Source organism: Phyllobates terribilis, unplaced genomic scaffold (assembly GCF_046119375.1).
Source record: "Phyllobates terribilis strain yellow unplaced genomic scaffold, ASM4611937v1 Scaffold_11__3_contigs__length_659146591, whole genome shotgun sequence".
Taxonomy (NCBI): Eukaryota; Metazoa; Chordata; class Amphibia; order Anura; family Dendrobatidae; genus Phyllobates; species Phyllobates terribilis.
The window spans coordinates 539,975,298-539,989,746 of NW_027362771.1; the positions used below are offsets into that span (position 1 = coordinate 539,975,298).

Sequence of the window (14,449 nt, forward strand, 5' to 3'; positions counted from 1 at the left end):
AAGAAGGCTCTCTCACATTATTAAGCAGCCTACATTTTCTGCCAAAATGGGAAAGAAAAAGGATGTGTCGGCTGCTGAGAAGCAACAAATTGTGGAGTGTTTAGGTCAAGGCATGACTACAATCAACATTGTGCGATGATCAGGATGAAGTGTCTTGGCAATCAAGAAGTATGTAGCTGATTCACAGTACACACGTGTGCGTCCTGATAAGGGCAAATTGAGGACTCTTTCCTACAGGCAATTACGTCAGGTTGAAAGAGCAGCGGCAAAAAAGCCTTGTCATAGCAGCAGACAAGTTTTTGAAGCTGCTTGTGCCTCCAACGTCCCCCGAACAACAAGATGCAGGGTCCTTCAGAGGTTTGCAGCTGTGCATACGCCATCCTGTCGACCTCCTCTATCCACTTCACACAAGCAGAAACGGCTCCAGTGGGCCAAACATTACATGAAGACTGATTTCAAAACTGTTTTGTTCACGGATGAGTGCCGTGCAGCGCTCGATGGTCCAGATGAATGGAGTGGAGGATGGCTGGTTGATGGACACCCCACGCAAACACGGCTACAGCGCCAACAAGGAGGAGGTGGAGTAATGTTTTGGGCTGGAATCATGGGGAGAGAGATTGTCGGCCCCTTTAGGATCCCTGAAGGCGCTAAAGATGAACTCCATAATGTATGTGGATTTTCTCAAACAGCACTTCCTGCCATGGTTCAAGAAGAAGAACCGTGTATTTCACAGCAAGATCATTTTTCTGCATGATAATGCACCATCTCATGCTGCACATAAAACATCTGCATCTCTGGCTGATATGGGCATAAAAGGGGACAAACTTATGGTGTGACCCCCATGCTCCCCTGACCTCTACCCCATTCAGAACCTTTGGAGCATCATTAAAAGGAGTGTCTATGATGGCGGGAGGCAGTTCACATCTAAGCAACAGCTCTGGGAGGGTATTCTGTCCTCATGCAAAACAATTGAAGCAGAAACCATCCAAAACCTGACAAATTCAATGGACGAGAGAGTTCAGAAGCTCCTTTCGAACAAGGGGTCCTATGTGAAAATGTAACATCACCTAGAATAAAGTTTTGAGTTGAAAACTGTTTGATTTCAGTTTCTAACAACCTGCTAATGCTTATAATTTCAAAAATGACCATTTTTTTGGTCTTTATTAAAATGAAAAGGTTGATCGAAAAGTTTGGGGGATCTAAGAGTGTGGCAACCCAGTAGTCATGATTACTTCGAATTCTGACAATATGAGGGTCATGCTGCAGGTAGTGCAGCAAGAAGGCACTTATGTGTCTTGCGCATCTCGGAGCCCCAAAATTATTTTCCGGGCTAGATGCAGCTAAAAATTATTTTTAATTTTAAATCTGGTGAAGCTTATTATAGATGGCCTAATAGGATCAGTGCTGCACACTGCTACAAAGCCCAAATTATTTTCCAGTCAAGATACAGATAAACATGATTAGTAATTTGAAAGCTTAAAACGGTTGGTAGGGTGATTTTAACCAATCATCAAGCTTTTACTCTCCCCAGGATGACACAGGGGTAGAAAAGTCGTTTCGGATCCATGATTTGTTCATCTTTATGAACGTGAGTCTGTCTACATTATCAGTGGAGAGCCGCGTGCGCTTATCTGTCAGCACACCACCAGCAGCGCTGAACACACGTTCAGACAGAACGCTGGCTGCGGGGCATGACAAGATCTCCAAGGCGTAAGTGGCTAGCTCCGGCCATTTATCCAGATTGGAAGCCCAAAAAGAGCAAGGGTCCAGTGACACAGTCGTGGCTTCAATGTTTACTTGGAGATACTCCTGTACCATCGTCTCTAGGCGTTGACTATGTGTCAGACTTCTTGTCTCCTGTGGCCTTGCAAAGGATGGGCTAAAAAAGTGGTGAAATGATTCCGCAAAATTGATGTTACCAGCAGATACTGTGGTTCTGTTATGGTTTGAGTGCTGAACACTTGACGGTCCCACGGTTGGCAAGTTGGAACTGTGAGATTCACTACGTGCACCACTGGTATTTTGTGGAAAAGCACATGTAAGATTCTGCAACAGTCTCTGCTGATACTCCTGCATGCGTGCATCCCTTTCTATGGCAGGAATAATTTCTGCAAATTTACTTTTGTACCGGGGATCTAACAGTGTGGCAACCCAGTAGTCAGGATTATTTCTAATTCTCACAATTCGAGGGTCATGTTGCAGGTAGTGCAGCAAGAAGGCACTCATGTGTGTTGCGCATCCAGGAGCACCAAGTCCCTGTTGTGTTGGTGGCGAGGTAACAATCATGCTTCCTTCCTCTGTCCTCTCCCCCCAACCTCGCACAACAGAAATGTGATCAAGGTCTCCCTCATCTGATGAGTCTTCCATCAGTTCGTCCTCCACTTCTTCCTGGGCTCCTGCACCTTCCTCACTAGTTTGGCTGCTACCATGCGCCCTGGTAAAATCATCTCCCCCACCCTCACATGCCTGCCGCCTTGGTGCTGCCGACCGTCTGGACCTTGCAGATGTTAGCCCTTCCGCATACAACTCCTCCTCCTCTACTTCCTCCACCTCCTCTTGTGCCACCACCTGACTCCGAATTCTGTTTAACATGTGCTCCAGCATGTAAATCACCGGAATAGTCATGCTGATAATGGCATCGTCAGCACTAAACATCTTCGTCGCCATTTCAAAACTGTGCAGAAGGGTGCATAGGTCCCTGATCTGAGACCACTCCTCCAGCGTGATTTGCCCCACCTCTGGATCTCGTTGGCCCAGGCTATACGTCAGAACGTATTGCACCAGGGCTTGTCGGTGCTGCCACAGTCGCTGCAACATGTGCAGAGTTGAATTCCACCGGGTAGGCACATCGCATTTTAGCCGGTGAAGTGGCAGGCCCAACGACTTCTGTAGAGATGTAAGTCGCTGAGCTGCGGGATGCGAACGGCGGAAGTGAGCACACAGCGACCGTGCCCTCTGCAGAAGGCCATCTAGTCTGGGATAGTGGGCTAAAAATTGCTGGACAACCAGGTTCAACACGTGAGCCATACAAGGCACGTGTGTGACATTGCCCCGGCGAAGGGCCGCACCCAGGTTTGCAGCATTGTCGCACACGGCCTTCCCTGGTTTCAGGTCCAGTGGAGACAACCATTCATGAAATTGGTTCTCCAGAGCTGACCACAACTCCTCAGCTGTGTGACTCACATTTCCCAGACATTTCAATGTAAAAACCGCCTGATGACGTTGAGCCCTACTGCCAGCATAGTAAGGAGGTGTGCAGGATCCCTTCTGCGCAGTTAGAAAGCTTGTGGCATGACCAGACAGGCTTTGGGTGCAGGTGGAAGACCGAGAGGAGGTTGAGGAGGCAGAAGCAGTGGAGGAACTTTGACATAAAGAGGATTGACGCACAACTCGTGGGGACGGCAAGACTTGGACAGCAGCCCCTTGTCCTGCTGTCACCATAGTTACCCAGTGCCCAGTCAGCGACATGTAACGCCCCTGTCCATGCCTACTCGTCCAAGTGTCTGTGGTGAAATGCACCCTGTCACACACAGAGTTTCTCAAAGAAGCGGTGATGTTGTGTGCGACATGCTGGTGGAGCGCAGGCACACCTTTCTTTGAGAAGTAGTGCCGACTGGGCATCTGGTACTGGGGCACTGCGACGGACATAAGGTCTCGAAAATCCTCTGTGTCCACCAGGCGGAAAGGCAGCATTTCTGTAGCCAAGAGCTTGCAGATGGTGAAATTCAACCTCTTAGCTTTCTCATGGCTAGGAGGAAATGGTCTTTTACTTGTCCACATCTGAGGGACCGAGGGCTGGCTATTGTGCTTAGACGGGGTTGATAAGGGTGTCCCCGGCAAACTGCCGGTCTGTGAGGAAGATGCAGGCGGACATGTTAGGTTGCCTTGATCCAAAGGTGGTGCTATCGATGTCGGACAGCGCTCAAGACCAGCTGGTGTTACCACCTCCAAAGAAAATGATGACCTGCCAATCACGCTGGCTGTTGCGGGTAAAGAGGTGGCAGGTTTGCGCCCCAAAACAGGTGTGACTGCTGTCCCCCCAGTCACAGAGGATGAAGAGGCCGCGGATGCACAAGATATGGCAGACGGTGGCTGGCCCGGCCGGCTAGGCCGCATTGTAGCACACTGAGCTTCCCACTGCAACTTATGCTTCATGTCCATGTGCCGGTTCATGCATGAAGTACTCAAACTATGTATTTTTTGGCCTCTACTTAGCTTTTGCTGACAAATGTTACAGATAACACGAGTTGGGTCATCTTTATCGATCTGAAAAAATGCCCAGGCTATGCAAGGCTTAGCACCCATGCGACCTGAAGAGCCACCACGACTTGTGGTGAGAGGCAGAGTTGTGTTTGAGGATGCAGTTGTTGACGTGCTTCCAGTACTACGTCTCTGTCCAGGAAGGCGCAACCTGACCTCGTCGTCACTAGCATCTTCCTCCACCTCCTCTGCTGACCTCATCTCTTGGCTGACTGTGGGTTGACAGTAAGTGGGATCTCCGACCTCATCATCATCACCCTGTGCGTTATCACACCCGTCGTCCTCAGAGCCAACCTGTTCCTGCCCTGACAAAAAACTAAAGTTGTCGCTCCAATCAGGTATTTGAGTCTTATCATCGTCTTCCTCATTGTCTCCACCAACAGGAGTTACAGTTTGGGAATGAGGGTCTACATTATGGTCAGAACCTTCTGCGTCTGGTCCTGGATCCGACTCATAAAGATTCTGGGCATCAGTGCAGATCATTTCCTCGTCTGGATTCACAGAAGCGCTGGAGTCGACCTCTGATTCCCAGGCTATAGTATGAGTAAACAGCTCTGCAGACTCAACCATCTGTTCTACCTCATACTCAGACGGGCAGCTGGAGATTTGGGAGCTGTGAGGAAGCAAGTGCGATTTGGGTGACACCTTTGAGGACTGGAGTATTTGTGATGTTGAAGTTGATGTGGAGGAGAGCCCACTTAAAGGAGCACTTGATATCCGTTGAAGCACCTGCTGTTTTTGTGCCTCATCTGGAATTTGTAGCGATTGGCGTGGCCGTAAGAAAGGGATCTTATCACATTGTCCGCTAAAAGAAGTAGACATTTTAGTTTGGCTGGAAGATGGTCTTTCTTCTGCACCTACCCCACGAACACAACCTTTTTTCCCCTTCCCAACACGCCTATTCCCCTTTCCACCAGCAGCAGGCCTTTTTCCACTCATTTTGGTGGTTAACTAATTCACAACTCTGGAGTTGTTTGCACAAAAAAACAATGGATGGTAACCGAGCAGAGCTGAGTGGCCAAACTGTGGTATTAGGCCAAAACTATTGGCTGGGTTAGATGCAGAAAAAAATTATTTTTAATTTGCAACCTGATGGAGGTCAGTATAGATGGACTAATAGACCAAGTCCCACACACCGCTAGAAGCCCAAATATTTTTTCAGAGCTAGATGCAGAAAAAAATTATTTTTAATTTGCAACCTGATGGAGGTCAGTATAGATGGACTAATAGAACAAGTCCCACACGCTGCTAGAAGCCCAAATATTTTTTCAGAGATAAATGAAGAAAAAAATTATTTTTAATTTGCAACCTGATGGAGGTCAGTATAGATGGACTAATAGACCAAGTCCCACACACTGCTAGAAGCCCAAATATTTTTTCAGAGCTAGATGCAGAAAAAAATTATTTTTAATTTGCAACCTGATGGAGGTCAGTATAGATGGACTAATAGAACAAGTCCCACACGCTGCTAGAAGCCCAAATATTTTTTCAGAGATAAATGAAGAAAAAAATTATTTTTAATTTGCAACCTGATGGAGGTCAGTATAGATGGACTAATAGACCAAGTCCCACACACTGCTAGAAGCCCAAATATTTTTTCAGAGCTAGATGCAGAAAAAAATTATTTTTAATTTGCAACCTGATGGAGGTCAGTATAGATGGACTAATAGACCAAGTCCCACACACCGCTAGAAGCCCAAATATTTTTTCAGAGCTAGATGCAGAAAATTTTTTTATTCAATTTGCAACCTGATGGAGGTCAGTATAGATGGACTAATAGACCAAGTCCCACACACTGCTAGAAGCCCAAATATTTTTTCAGAGCTAAATGAAGAAAAAAATTATTTTTAATTTGCAACCTGATGGAGGTCAGTATAGATGGACTAATAGACCAAGTCCCACACACTGCTAGAAGCCCAAATATTTTTTCAGAGCTAGATGCAGAAAAAAATTATTTTTAATTTGCAACCTGATGGAGGTCAGTATAGATGGACTAATAGACCAAGTCCCACACACCGCTAGAAGCCCAAATATTTTTTCAGAGCTAGATGCAGAAAATTTTTTTTATTCAATTTGCAACCTGATGGAGGTCAGTATAGATGGACTAATAGACCAAGTCCCACACACTGCTAGAAGCCCAAATATTTTTTCAGAGCTAGATGCAGAAAAAAATTATTTTTAATTTGCAACCTGATGGAGGTCAGTATAGATGGACTAATAGACCAAGTCCCACACACTGCTAGAAGCCCAAATATTTTTTCAGAGCTAGATGCAGAAAAAAATTATTTTTAATTTGCAACCTGATGGAGGTCAGTATAGATGGACTAATAGACCAAGTCCCACATACTGCTAGAAGCCCAAATATTTTTTCAGAGCTAGATGCAGAAAAAAAATATTTTTAATTTGCAACCTGATGGAGGTCAGTATAGATGGACTAATAGAATGATGCTATGCCCAAAAGATTTTACTTCACTAGGTGCAGTAAAAAAATTGGTATTCTATACACAGGTGGTGTAGCTTGCAACACAGATAGGCTACTCCACTGACTAACACACTCTGCAATAGGCCAAAAAGGATTAGCTTTGCTAGATTCAGCCAAATGCTGTGAAAAAAACTTGCACAGCACTGGCACAGACCTGCCTGGCAAAAACTGATAGGAACTGATGTAACCTAGTCCTGAAAAGGACTCCAATTACAATTAGTCTTTACTCCCACAATCTATCTATTTAAGAGCACAGACCTGCTTGATAAAAGTCGTAGGAAATGCTGTAACCTAGTCCTTAAAAGGACTGCAATCACAACTATTCCCTACTCCCAAGCTATCTGTATATTTGTGCGAAAATTGGCTTGAAATTAACAAGGTATAGCGCACACAGCAACAGCGGTGCCGTCTAACACGCAGCTGCAGCAGTGAGAAAATGGTGGCGACGGGGAAAATGGCATGGTCTTATAGGGGAAGGACATGTGACATACACTGCCAATCACACATGCCCTTGCTTGTGTGAAAAAAGCACTTCGCTCCGTGTGTGCGCTGCTGATAGGCTGACAGATTGCACCTCCCCACTGCAAATGCGGGAAAGAGAAAAAAAAATGGAGATCTTCATTGTTCCTGCAGAGATCCATCCCCTGCCCCTCCCCCCGCCCCGCTGTACACTCAAACTGCGTATTAACATTAATTTTCATCATTACTGAGAAAAAATCCAGTTATGATTTTGGTGCACGAACAGTTATCGAACATAACCTCGAACAGCCGAATTTTTCTCAAATTGTTCGTGTTCGCCGACCGGCTCGAACACCGCCCAAAACAGCTCGAATTTGAGATTGGCGAACAGTTCGAGTAGAACAACGCTCATCTCTAATGGTCACCTAAGATCAAGGCACTAGAACCAAAAAAGGTCCGGGTATTGAAACAGTAATCGGAAGCCTAAAAGGTGGCTTAATTAGGTTGTCAGAAACTGACCTACTCCTTCATCAGGTTTCATAATGTGAATGTGTCTTCTTGTCCTCAGTCTGTGGAATATCTGATGACGACGCTGATGACTATGAGAATGTGATTGACAACAGGAAAGTACTTGCTGTACCAGAACGCTTGAAGAAGGGGAACGAAACCACAGGCAAAGAAGACCTGCAACTAAAATGTAAAGAAACTGTAGAAATGAAAGTGGATATGTGACCAGATTTCACAATACAAGCAGTATACATTATTAAATAGGTTTGATGAGATTGATGTGCTTACTTTGACAATCTATGTCAGAATAACTGTTTAATCCTGATATTAAGATGACATTTTATGAGTCCATCTAAAGAGAGAGCTCATAAGTCCAAGAGTATTAGGGTTCTCTCCCAACCAGCCCTGACAGTGCAGCTTGTACTGAGCAATGTGAGATCTCAGCAGAGAGGAGGGACACTGAGGATCTTTCAATCAGGAAAGGCAGAAGGAGATTAAATGTAAACAATAACTAAGTATTATACAGTCATTCTGGCATGGATTTTCCAGGTAGTTGCCCTCTGTCTGTTGCATAACTGAATGCTAGTTGTCAGGTCATATAAGGAGCGCCACAGCTTGTACATTACTGCAATATATGTCTACTTTTTCATATAGGTACGCCATTAAGTATGGTTTCTTTGGCTGCAAGGATTAGATAAGCCAGAACCAAAAAATTGAGCCAGAGCATACTATATGTTGGTATAAGTGCAATGCATAGGTGTGCATTCACACAGTGGCCATTTAACAAACAGAACCTAAGATGAAAACAAAATGAGCAAATACTCTGTAAGTAAATGATTAGTAATGGTACATGTAAATAACACAGGGTACTTAGTTAAGACTGTTTTTATAAAAAAAAATGTAAAAGCCATCCCACCACGACAAAGTGAACCCCAATTGGGATGGTACCTAACTCTTGTATTTCACCTCCCTATGTGTTCAGCAGATATAAAAATAGATAAGGGCAGAGTAAGACTGGTCCCGACTGTTCAGACACCGCCTGTGGAAAGCTATATAACCAAAATGAACAGCTCAAAAATGAATGAATGCACACCTATGAATTACACAACATATGCTCTGGCTCCATTTTTTGGTTTTGGTTTAGATTTTTGCACACTATACAAACAGGGGCATGGCTCCCACTTTTGGGCTGTTCATTTTGTTTACATAGCTTTCCATGGACGGGTGTCTTAACAATCGGGACCAGGTCCTACTCTGCCCTTATCTATTTTATGTCTGCTGATACAGTACATAGTGAGGCGAACTACAAGAGTTAAGGCCCCGTCACACATAACGAGATCGCTAGCGAGATCGTTAGTGCGTCACGGTTTTGGGATCGCTGGAGAGTCATTTCGTGATCGCTGGGGAGCTGTCAAACATGCAGAACTTCCCAACGATTTCGGCCGCCCCAGCGATCTAACTAACGATCTCGGCAGTCGTTGGGACGCTTTCACACAGCAGCTATTTCAACGATCCGCACCTTGATAGGGACTGTACTGTATGACAAAGGCATGCATAAAATCACTTTTCTGCGCCCCCTCATCTCCGATTGGTGGACACTACTGCGTTCTGATTGGGCGGCCTTGGCTTAACATCGCTACTGCGTCTCCGGTCAGACGGGAACACTGGTGTGTGCATTGTTCCTGTACAGATGTATGGATGTCCATATATTTATATGAATATATATACAGGGATGTAAATGGCCATTTATGTGTATGCCTATCTGTATGTTTGAGAGTATGTATGTGTATATATAGTTATCTGTATACGTATGTGTATATGAGTGTGTGTGTGTATATTTATGTACTTAAAAATATGTATGAGTACATGGATGAATCTGTTTACATACGAGTACACGAATGTATATGCGTGTATGTACAGTGCCTACAAGTAGTATTCAACCCCCTGCAGATTTAGCTGGTTTGATAAGATGCAAATAAGTTAGAGCCTTCAAACTGCAAACAAGAGTAGGTTTTATGAACAGAAGCATAAATCTTACAAACCAAAAAGTTATGTTGCTCAGTTGAATTTTATTACATTTTAAACATAAAAGTGTGAGTCAATTATTATACAACCCCTATGTTTAATATTTTGTGGAATAACCCTTGTTTGCAATTACAGCTAATAATCGTCTTTTATAAGACCTGATCAGGCCGGCACAGGTCTGTGGAGTTATCTTGGCCAACTCCTCCATGCAGATCTTCTCCAAGTTATCTAGGTTCTTTGGGTGTCTCATGTGGACTTTATTCTTGAGCTCCTTCCACAAGTTTTCAATTGGGTTAAGGTCAGGAGACTGACTAGGCCACTCCAACACCTTGACTTTTTCCCTCTTGAACCAGGCCTTGGTTTTCTTGGCTGTGTGCTTTGGGTCGTTGTCTTGTTGGAAGATGAAATTACGACCCATCTTAAGATCCTTGATGGAGGAGCGGAGGTTCTTGGCCAAAATCTCCAGGTAGGCCGTGCTTTCCATCTTCCCATGGATGCGGACCAGATGGCCAGGCCCCTTGGCTGAGAAACAGCCCCACAGCATGATGCTGCCACCACCATGCTTGACTGTAGGGATGGTATTCTTGGGGTCGTATGCAGTGCCATCCAGTCTCCAAACGTCACGTGTGTGGTTGGCACCAAAGATGTCGATCTTGGTCTCATCAGACCATAGAACCTTGAACCAGTCTGTCTCAGAGTCCTCCAAGTGATTATGAGCAAACTGTAGACGAGCCTTGACATGACGCTTTGAAAGTAAAGGTACCTTACGGGCTCGTCTGGAACGGAGACCATTGCGGTGGAGTACGTTACTTATGGTATTGACTGAAACCAATGTCCCCACTGCCATGAGATCTTCCCGGAGCTCCTTCCTTGTTGTCCTTGGGTTAGCCTTGACTCTTCGGACAAGCCTGGCCTTGGCACGGGAGGACACTTTCAAAGGCTGTCCAGGCCGTGGAAGGCTAACAGTAGTTCCATAAGCCTTCCACTTACGGATGATGCTCCCAACAGTGGAGACAGGTAGGCCCAACTCCTTGGAAAGGGTTTTGTACCCCTTGCCAGCCTTGTGACCCTCCACGATCTTGTCTCTGATGGCCTTGGAATGCTCCTTTGTCTTTCCCATGTTGACCATGTCTGAGTGCTGTTCTCAAGTTTGGGGAGGGTCTTAAATAGTCAGAAAAGGCTGGCAAAAGAGATCTTTAATCCACACATGTGAAGCTCATTATTCTTGGTGCCTGAACTACTTCTTAATACTTTAGGGGGACCAAACAGAATTCTTGTGGTTTGAGGGGTTGAATAATAAATGACACTCTGAATTAACTTTTAACGTTTTAAAAAAAAACAAAAAACAAAAACAAAAACAAAATTTGCTGCAGTGCATTTCCCACTTCCAGGCTGATCTACAGTACAAATGTCACAATGCCAAGTTAATTCCGCATGTGTCAACCAACTAAATCTGCAGGGGGTTGAATACTACTTGTAGGCACTGTATGTATGTGTGTATGTACAGTACAGACCAAAAGTTTGGACACACCTCATTTAAAGATTTTTCTGTATTTTCATGACTATGAAAATTGTAAATTCACAATGAAGGCATCAAAACTATGAATTAACACATGTGGAATTATATACTTAACAAAAAAGTGTGAAACAACTGAAAATATGTCTTATATTCTATGTTCTTCAAAGTAGCCACCTTTTGCTTTGATGACTGCTTTGCACACTCTTGGCATTCTCTTGATGAGCTTCAAGAGGTAGTCAGCGGAAATGGTCTTCCAACAATCTTGAAGGAGTTCCCAGAGATGCTTAGCACTTGTTGGCCCTTTTGCCTTCACTCTGCGGTCCAGCTCACCCCAAACCATCTCGATTGGGTTCAGGTCTGCTGACTGTGGAGGCCAGGTCATCTGGCGTAGCACCCCATCACTCTCCTTCTTGGTCAAATAGCCCTTACACAGCCTGGAGGTGTGTTTGGGGTCATTGTCCTGTTGAAAAATAAATGATGGTCCAACTAAACGCAAACTGGATGGAATAGCATGCCGCTGCAAGATGCTGTGGTAGCCATGCTGGTTCAGTATGCCTTCAATTTTGAATCAATCTCCAACAGTGTCACCAGAAAAGCACCCCCACACCATCACACCTCCTCCTCCATGCTTCACGGTGGGAACCAGGCATGTAGAGTCTATCCGTTCGCCTTTTCTGCGTCGCACAAAGACACGGTAGTTGGAACCAAAGATCTCAAATTTGGACTCATCAGACCAAAGCACAGATTTCCACTGGTCTAATGTCCATTCATTGTGTTCTTAGCCCAAACTTGTCTCTCCTGCTTGTTGCCTGTCCTTAGCAGTGGCTTCCTAGCAGCTATTTTACCATGAAGACCTGCTGCAAAAAGTCTCCTCTTAACAGTTGTTGAAGAGATGTGTCTGCCGCTAGAACTCTGTGTGGCATTGACCTGGTCTCTAATCTGAGCTGCTGTTAACCTTCGATTTCTGAGGCTGGTGACTGGGATAAAATTATCCTCAGAAGCAGAGGTGACATGAGGTCTTCTTTTCCTGGGGCGGTCCTCATGTGAGCCAATTTCTTTGTAGCGCTTGATGGATTTTGCAACTGCACTTGGGGACACTTTCAAAGTTTGCCCAATTTTTCGGACTGACTGAGCTTCATTTCTTAAAGTAACGATGGCTACTCGTTTTTCTTTACTTAGTTGCTTTTTTCTTGCCATAATACAAATTCTAACAGTCTATTCAGTGGGACTATCAGCTGTGTCTCCACCAGACTTCTGCACAGCACAACTGATGGTCCCAACCCCATTTATAAGGAAAGAAATCCCACTTATTAAACCTGACAGGGCACACCTGTGAAGTGAAAACCATTTCCGGTGACTACCTCTTGAAACTCATCAAGAGAATGCCAAGAGTATGCAAAGCAGTTGACGCGCCCCTGGGCCTGCTGTGTCGTGCGGCATCGCGCGCACGGGGGCTTACCCGGAGCCGGATCAGATGGGGGTAGTAGTCTCGTGGCGGTAACCCGGTCCGTGCCCAGGGTGTCAAACTAAGTGTGTGGCAGTCTTGGTAGATGTTGTTTCTGTGTCGACTACGCCACCCGTTGATTTGCGGTCACAAGGCCGCCGCTGCAGAACAGTCCGCTGAGGCCGGTAGTATGGGTGCAGCGATGGTGGTATAACCCCCAACGGGAGGGGTATGGCCTCAGGGCAGCTGGTGCGGATGATGGGGGTAGTGATAGTGCAGAAAGGAGAGTCAGAGACGTGAGATGCAGTTTCAGGGTTTTTACTCACAGGTCATAGAATCATAGAATCATAGAATGGTAGAGTTGGAAGGGACCTCCTGGGTCATCTGGTCCAACCCCCTGCTCAAAGCAGGATTCACTAGATCATCTCAGACAGATGTCTGTCCAGTCTCTGTTTGAAGACGTCCATTGAAGGGGAACTCACCACCTCTCGTGGCAGCCTGTTCCACTCATTAATCACCCTAACTGTCAAAAAGTTTTTTCTAATATCTAATCTGTGTCTCCTCCCATTTAGTTTCATCCCATTGCTTCTAGTCTTTCCTTGTGCAAATGAGAATAAAGATGATCCTTCTACAATGTGACAGCCCTTGACATATTTGTAGACAGCTATTAAGTCTCCTCTCAGTCTTCTTTTTTGCAAGCTAAACATTCCCAAATCCTGCAACCGTTCCTCATAGGACATGGTTTGCAGACCAGTCACCATTCTGGTCGCTCTTCTCTGAACTTGCTCCAGTTTGTCTATGTCTTTTTTAAAATGTGGTGCCCAAAACTGTACACAGTATTCCAGATGAGGTCTGACCAAAGAGGAGTAAAGACCGATAATGACTTCACGTGATCTAGACTGTATGCTTCTGTTAATACATCCCAGAATTGTATTTGCCTTTTTTGCTGCTGCATCACACTGTTGACTCATGTTCAGTCTATGATCTATTAGTATACCTAAGTCTTTTTCACATGTACTGTTGCTTAGCTCTATTCCTCCCATTCTGTATATGCTTTTTTCATTTTTATTGCCCAGATGTAGTACTTTGCATTTTTCCCTGTTAAAAACCATTCTGTTGGTTGCTGCCCACTGCTCCAGTTTATTTAGGTCTTTTTGAATCCTCTCTCTCTCTTCTCTAGTATTAGCTATCCCTCCTAGCTTTGTGTCATCAGCAAATTTAATCAGTTTACCCTCAATTCCTTCATCTAAATCATTGATAAAGATGTTGAACAATACAGGTCCCAGGACGGAGCCCTGTGGTACCCCACTTGAGACATTCATCCAGCTGGATGTGAAGCCATTTACAACCACCCTTTGAGTCCGATCACTAAGCCAGTTATGAATCCACCTAACAGTTGCCTGGTCCATTGCATACTTGGTCATTTTTTCAATAAGGATGATGTGAGATACTTTGTCAAATGCTTTGCTGAAGTCAAGATATACTATATCTACAGCATTTCCCTGATCCACCCAGTCAGTGATTCTGTCATAGAAGGAAATTAAGTTAGTCTGACATGACTTGTTAGTTACAAACCCATGCTGACTCTGGTTAATCACTTCATTCTTATCCATGTACTTACATACATGTTGTTTAATAATTTGTTCAAAGATCTTTCCTGGTATAGAAGTCAGACTCACCGGCCTATAGTTCCCTGGGTCCACCTTCTTCCCCTTTTTGAAGATAGGAACAACATTTGCTCTTCTCCAGTCTT

The 14,449-nt window shown here is 44.8% G+C and overlaps 1 protein-coding gene across 1 annotated transcript in view; it reads left to right on the forward strand.

The window, feature by feature from the left end:
- Nucleotides 1-14,449, forward strand: part of LOC141165299 (uncharacterized) — a 93,722-nt gene that overhangs the window by 16,505 nt on the left and 62,768 nt on the right. Inside the window, exon 3 of the mRNA XM_073650895.1 lies at nt 7,770-7,898. Within this exon, the coding sequence (XP_073506996.1) occupies nt 7,770-7,898 (129 nt within the window). The remainder of the gene's footprint in view (nt 1-7,769; nt 7,899-14,449) is intronic.